Source organism: Phalacrocorax aristotelis, chromosome 9, assembly GCF_949628215.1.
Source record: "Phalacrocorax aristotelis chromosome 9, bGulAri2.1, whole genome shotgun sequence".
Taxonomy (NCBI): Eukaryota; Metazoa; Chordata; class Aves; order Suliformes; family Phalacrocoracidae; genus Phalacrocorax; species Phalacrocorax aristotelis.
In genome coordinates this window covers 9,677,832-9,685,256 of record NC_134284.1, presented here as the reverse complement: position 1 = coordinate 9,685,256, position 7,425 = coordinate 9,677,832, and the positions used below count along the sequence as shown (strand labels likewise).

General features: G+C 43.1%; 1 protein-coding gene across 2 annotated transcripts in view; it reads left to right on the top strand.

Moving 5' to 3' along the window:
• Window positions 1–812: 812 nt before the first annotated feature.
• The window catches only part of SNX6 (sorting nexin 6), a 28,591-nt gene continuing 21,978 nt past the window's right edge, over window positions 813–7,425 (top strand). Inside the window, exons 1-3 of one of the 2 annotated variants that reach the window (XM_075103340.1) lie at window positions 813–871; window positions 1,030–1,077; window positions 6,625–6,729. In XM_075103340.1, the coding sequence (XP_074959441.1) occupies window positions 866–871; window positions 1,030–1,077; window positions 6,625–6,729 (159 nt within the window). In that variant the 5' untranslated portion in view covers window positions 813–865. Of the gene's footprint in view, window positions 872–1,026; window positions 1,078–6,624; window positions 6,730–7,425 lie in introns of both variants that reach the window. The other variant, XM_075103339.1, reaches the window with a different exon arrangement.

Sequence of the window (7,425 nt, the reverse complement as noted above, 5' to 3'; positions counted from 1 at the left end):
CCGCCATTTCTCAGCAACAGCACAGACTTAGGTCGGTTTATGCTGATCATAAAACCCCACCCCGAGGCTGTTTCTTGGCTGTTCTACCTCTGATTCACAGCAAATGCACTCTCAGGCATGGACTCCCTACCCTCCACGCTTATATTCGGTTTAGTCTGTGGATGTTGATGTTTTCCACTGTCATTAGACAAAGGGACATTTAATGGCTCCATTTCTTAGTCTGAATGAAAGGCAGTCATCAATCTTAGTCACGTAACTGCCCATAAATCAAAGACATATTACAAACCACTTAATTTCTAGCACTGTATAATTGCATAGTCTGTTTCACACACATATGCTTGTAAAAACGCATGTGGCAAGGGGCTGGCGCTGTGCAGTCCATCTCTCATGACGGAAGGAGAAGCAGGACAGCCTGCACGCAATTGGTTATGGACGAAGGTCAGGGATGGCAGCAGAGTTCTGCCCGTTTCGCACATTTCCAGAGGTCTTGCACGCTCACTCTCAGTGCGCCACGCGTTTCAGTTCTGTCCGCGTGAACACCGCCGCTCTCCCCTCAGCAAACCGGCCACGGGAAACGTTCGCCACCGAGGCGCGGGTAGACTTTGAGCACCGGTGTCTCGCAGCCCGTCAGTAAGCCCCGGGGTTGCGGGGGTGGGCGGGGAGGCGAAGCTCCCGCTTGCCCTGTCAGGCCTCCCGCGCTCCCGCCCTCCCCTCAACGGCCGCCGAGCGCGCGCTGCGCCCTCCGCTCCCTCGCGAGAGGCGCCGCCGCCGCCCCGCCCCGCCCCGCCCCCGCGCGCCGCAGCCCCGCCCCGCCCCGCCGCTGTGCTCCGGGCGGGCCGGCGGGCGCCGAGCGCTGCCAGCAGCCATGATGGTGGGTGTCGGGGCGGCCGCGGTGTCGGGGCGGGGCGGGCGGTGCGCGGTCGGGTCACTAACCTCTGCGCTTTGTCTTCCCCCCACCCGCCCTGCTGCCGGCTGTGCCCCTCCGCGCCCCCCCGGCTCCCGCCGCCTCCTCCCCTTCGCCCCCAGCAGGAAGGCTCGGACGACGGCCCAGATTTCCTCTCGGAGGAGGACCGAGGGGTGAGTGTAGCGGGGAGGCGTGGGGGCCCCGGGGCATGGGTGGGGGCCGGCCCCTTCCCCCGGCGGCCTCCAGCTGCCGCCTGCCCCGGGCCCCGCCGCGGTGCCGGGAGGGACGCGGGGCGCTGGGGGGCGGCGGGCAGGTGGGGTCCGGGGGCTGTGTTCTGCTGGGGTGGAAATAGTACGGCCTCCCTCAGGAATCAGTCCCTGCGTGCGCGTGTTGTGCCGTGGATTTTTCGTTGTTCTGGCACCCAAGTTTTGGAAGGGCAGGTCTTCCGTGGCTCTGGGAGCGGCTCGCGGGGCGCTGTCTGTGTTGCTGGAGACTCATGTTCTCTCCCTCTGCGCCCTTCCCCGGCGGGTACGTGCCCCTTCCCCTCGCACAGGCCCAGCTGGGGCCGCGGACCTGACCGGGCTGACCGGCCTGTGGGGAGCCCCAGGTTCCATCTTTAATCGCGAGCCGGGGCCTAGGTGAAATAGTCGTGCCCTCTCGCCTCTCTTTAGGCCCCGAAGGTTCTCCCATAGACAACAATGGGACGCTTACATTGCGGGCGCGTGCTGCATAATGAACTCTTTATTGAAAAGAAGTTCTGCTCATGGCTCAGGATGCTGTGAGGACGTTTCTTAGCGAGAAAACCTTTTCCTCTGCCCTGCTGTTTCTGGCCTTCGTTGCTCTTCTAACCGCTGCATTCGTCTTTCTCTAATTTGCCTGCCTCACTTAAGCAACAAATCACCTAACGTAGTGTAACGTCTTCAGACTGATTGCCCCTCTTGGTTAGTATCTTGAGAAAGACTGACTCTAAGCAAGGTAGGAGAGCAGCTTCTGGGTTGCTTAGGTTGCCTTGGCCATTGCTGGTTATCAAAGTGGCTACACCTAGTATATTACTAAAAATACAAAATCTGGAAAACACTGTGTTGGTATACCCTTTTATCATACATGCCGTACTGAAGTGTCAAATGCAATGTTAAGTCCTAAGCAATCTTTGACTGTGCATATTGTAGGAATCCAGTGCATTTTATGTTCTAGTTTATGACCAGAAATTTAAAAAGGAATTCTAGTATTGTATTAGGTGATTCTGGCCATGGTGGAGCTTTTGCCTTTAATTATACAGCTACTTTAATAAGAATACTGGATAAAAGAGAGAAGGTGGAAATTGTTGTCCTTTGAGTGTCTTCGGAACAAGGACTGAAGAACTTGTTAATTATAGAGTTGTATTTTACATAAGTTGTCCCTGGTATTTAGGAACAGACATTAAAGTGCACAGCTAAGTTGTCTTTATCTGAAGGCACAGCTAGAACATAACAATGCAGATCTGATGCAAAACTCATTTGGTTTTTTGTTTGGTTATTAGTTTTCCCTCTAAGGCTACAGGTAGTCCGGAGTTCACAAGGTAATTTCAAAGCCTTAAGAGATCTCTTAGCAGGCTTGTTTGTGCTGTTGGACAACTTACATCATCTCAGTTGGCCAAGTGCAGTCTCTTTCTTTTTTTTTTTTCTCCCCCGCCTTCCCCATCTAGCACTGAGGAATTAAACCAGAACAATGTCCTTCGCCTTTCCCTAATTTTTTTAGGTTTCTTATTTTCAATCACTCTAGGTTTTTAACTTTTCCACTGCTGTGTAAATCCTTGGGGTTAAAACATGATTTTGATTGTAATAAAGAAAATCTAATCAAAAGCAATACTGGCAGTCTGTGCTTTAATCTTCAAAACTGTAACTTTTTTATTATTAGTAGTAGTAGTAAAAATAAACAGCTTTTCATAAAGTGTTTCCCTGGTTCTGATTTGTTGCCTTCCTCTGTCTGCGATTAAAAAATGGGTAGGTCAAGCCTTTATTTGAAAGCATGGACAGCAACTTCTGAGATTTTTAGTTTTGAAAACCAGTACACTTTCTGCTCTAGAATTCAGATATTGCTATGCCAGCTGTACTAATAACTCTTCAGAATCATGTTTGTCAGCTACAGTTGTATTAAGTTTAACATGGGGACGATGGGGTGAAAAGAGGGCTGGAAATGATGCTGCGCATAAACCAGTAATCTTTCAAACAACTGTGTTATACCATATAGAGCCTTTTCCGGAAAATTGTAAAACAAAGCACTAAGAATCATCTTTGAGGAAGTAGCAGTGGGTGGTCTGTAGAAGGAACTTCTTATAAATGGTCTGCGTAAAATGAACTTGTGGCAATTGCTTTTCTAAATCTCACTTAAGGGGATACTATTGAGTTCGCTTGGAGTAACTTGGTTCCTGTTGGAGTTCTTTGTGGTCTCTCTAACATAAACAATACATACTTTGAAAGGTGGCATAGTATTGCTCTACTAGTACTGTCTTGTGTGTTTTATATCTATACAAACTTTAGCCGACTTGGCTTATGGTCTTGTGTATTTATTTAGGGGAAATGAGCTATCCCTTAGAACAGGTCTGCTAGAAACTTAATGCTGTGATGACACTTTGTAATCTTTTGTTGTAAAAGTATTGTTTGTTTCCCTTGCTCTGTGTATTTATCTGCTTGTAAAGAACCTGCTGAAGAGTCCTTTTTCCCTGGTGTTTTTGAAAGAGCATAGAGTATAGAAGTTACTGTTGTTAAAGGATGACATTACCTAGGAAGGTAAGGTTTGGTTGTTTCCCTTGTCTCTACCAGCTTCCTTCCATTGTCGTTTGAAGTATAATTGATCCTTGAGCAAGGGCTTAGGTGCTAAATCTCCTTGCGTTATGTTCTCTTTTAGTACTGTAACATCGTTTAGCCCTCCCTTTGGCTTCTGGTATTTTCTAGACCCTTGGAATAAAACGGGCTTTCTCAGTATAGGATAGGAAACTGTAAAGCAGCTAAATTAAGTTAGCTTTTGTTTTGCAAGTTGTTCACCGTGGGTGTAGAGCATGTATCTAAAGCATAAAGTTATCTAAGCATAAAGATTGAGGGGAGCGGGGCAAGATACAAAAGGACTGTATCCCACCTGCACTTTTTCTGGAATTTAAGGTACTTACAATTCAGTTTTCATCCAAATCAGGTTTAGTTTTAAATTTTCTACTCCCTTTATGACTAGAAAGCCATCTGTTGGTGGTAGTTTTCTTTTGGAAGTAGCGATGAATAGATTGCTTAAGTTTGTTGTGTGATGATGTTGTTTGTGAATTTAATTCCCAGTAATGCAACATGAACCATTGTGCCACATGAATACGTTTAGTCCTTCAACTTTCTGATTGTCTTTGACACCTTTCATAAATGCTTCATTACCGTTGCAGATGAAAATGTTCCGTGTTGGCAGACAGGCTCCTAAGCATAATTTAACATATTATTAAACTCCTCAAAACCGTTACAACCTTAACTCAGTATAAATCAAACAAATAGTCCTTTGCAGTTGTATGTCATGAGTGAAGTTGTGTTTAGGTAGTTCTTAATTTTTTCAGCACAGATAAGCATTTTGTTTCAAAAATTGTGAATAGTGCTTATGGCTGGGGTGTGCTGCACAGTGACAAACTCAAACAGCTGTTATACTGAGTCTTAGAACTTTGTATTGTACCACTTTTATAAAAAGGAGGAGGAAAAGCATTTTAGTAGAAATTTTTGTGACCCCTGAAAGACTACAAAATAGCATTTGGATAATCCAGATTATTTGCCGAGATTACTCTGTTTGTTAATGTATTCTGGGGGACAGTAGGAAAACAAATAGTACCCCAGACAGTGTAAGCACTAGAAACTTTTTTACAGTCTGAAAAATGTGGTGTCATGAAATAAAGCAGACATTGGTATGTCAGATTATATTTTTCTTTCCTAAATTAGATGTTAAACACATTAGAAACTCAGTAGGAGCTAGTTGATTCTGCCTCTGAGAAGTGATCTGCAGTGGATTGTGGCGTGATGATAGGCCTTTGTGTGAGGCAGTGACCCCCTAAACCTTGGGAAAACAAAACAAAAAGCGATGCCCGAATCACGTGTGTGAATGTGTTACCATGCAGTGGTTTTAATGATTTGCAACTGTGCTGTAAGGAAAAGCTAGTACTATTTGTGTTAGAGCTATTGAAGTGTTTTATTTTGCTAGCCTAGCAGAATACAGTAGACTGTGATTTTGGTTTACTTTAATACACTAAGTCTATTAGTCTGGTTGATGCTACATAAGCAGCAGAGTTGTCCATGCATTGAGGTTAGTGAGAAAGCTAGAGTGGGAGCTGACCACTATAATTAAAGAGAAGGATTAAGATAACTGGTGGAAAACAAGATGTGGCAGTTGATGTTTCCTAGTGCTGTTCCAGTGCCTTGCAGCATTGGCTTCAAAATATGCTCATGTAAAACCTTTGTACTGTGTGTTGCTGATACTGAAAGCATTTTTTTTTTCTTGAGTATGGACTTCAAAATTTTTGCAGGAAAAAGTATAACTTTGTATGGCAAAGCATTTTTATACCGTAGAATGTGATATTTCTAAGAAAAAAGCAGCATCAAAGAAAACAGTGTCTCACTAAAAAGTAAGCCTCATGAGCATGACATTGAAATATTTTTTTGACAATGTGATTGGAGGAGGTTTCAGAATTAGTCTTGGTACTTCAAAAATAATCTGCATATCTGTTGATCATGATAATTAAATTGTCATGGGACCAAGTGTGCTAGAACAACAAGGGTGCAAGGCTGAGGAGACTCAGATTTCCAGTTGGGGCCTAAATGAGGTTTTAGTTTCACCACATACTGTTGAAGCCTTTGGACCAGTTACTGCCAAACATTGCAGTGTGCAGATGATATTCAAATTTTTCTATATTTGATCATTATCTCGTTTTCTTTTTGATGTGACTTTGGAATTATTTTGTGAAAGAGTTCAGGTTTCATGTCTTGTGGAAAAAATATGCGCACTTGTGCCATTTCTCATGCTGATTTTTAAGAGATGGAAATCTTGGGTTTGAGTGGGTTTTGTTTGTTTGTGTCCATCGTGTTCCGTCCCATCCTGTGTCGTGTCGTTCCCCCCCCCAATATTCCCAAGGAGACTTAGCTCTGTGAAGTTCAGGATGTTACTTTTTTTAAGCTTTTTCAGTATACCATGGGAAATGTTAAATGAAAGATTAGTGTAAGGCAATGTGAGTAAGCCAGGTCTTTAATAGCTCTTGCTTCTTTGAAATATAGGACCACTTTTCTCCTTAAAAGTACATTTCCAACTGTTAGTACCTTTATAATTACTTTTACAAGTACATTTACTTACAGCAGGTTGTCAATTCAGGGGAGCGGGGGAATAAAGAGAAGAATGAAGAGAAAAACCTACCAAACTTGCCAACTGTAAATGCACTTTGTCTTGACCATCTCAATTACTAGCAGGTTAACAATACAAGAAATGACAATAGTGCGCTAACAAGGAGTATGGTAAAGGAAATAATTTTGTATGGTCATGTGTGCCATAAGGAGTACTACTGGAATTTCTTTTTCCACTGTATATAGTCCTTTAATGTTGGGGTTTTTTGTAATCTGTTTTCAGTGTTTTAAGAGTGTTCAGCATTGCAAGATCAGGGTTCTTCTCAAGGGAACAATAAAGGAAATATAATTAACTTTTTTAAATTTAAGCTAAATAGATTTTTCTTTGTTTAGCTTAGAGCCATAAATGTAGATCTCCAGACTGATGCTGCTCTGCAAGTGGATATCTCAGATGCACTCAGTGAGAGGGACAAAGTGAAATTCACTGTCCATACAAAGGTAAAAGCCTGGGTTTGTGCACAGAACATTTTCTTAATTATAGAGAGAAGAAAGTTTGCTTAAACTGTTTATTGAAACAAGTGTAGTACAATCCAAAGGAAATGAGAAATTAGCATTATCTCATGTTTAGGAGTCTGTGTAGCTGCAGTGCTTAAGAAAAAGGTGGCTAAAAAGTTAAGAAGTTAAAAACTGTTTAGAAAAAAGTGGCATTCAGTTTTTTATACTGATGTTTTGTCATGCCATTCCCATACTTATTAATTGGCCTATGAGCAGGTAGAATCTTTAATATACCTCAGTATTCTTCAGTCTAGTTTTTTATTAGATTAGCCATGGTTTCAGATTCTAAAAATATATTTCATAATGGAATTACATTCAAGAATCAGTTCTAGCTACTGCTTGTTTATGACTTTTTTTTTTTTAATTTGAATCACAGCATCACAGAATAATTGAGGTTGAATAAAATTTCTGGGGATCATTTAGTCTCATCTCTTCCCTCACTCCCACCATTAAATCAGGATGAACCAGAGCACATTGCTCAGGACTTGTCCATTTGGGTTTTGAATATCTCCGAGGGTGGAGACTCCACAACCTCTTTGGGCAACCCATTCCGATTGATTGCTGCACTAATTAAGATGGGTGTGATTATTGCTGTATGAACTTTTTTTGGCCAAATTCTTACTTGGATTATTGGGTGAC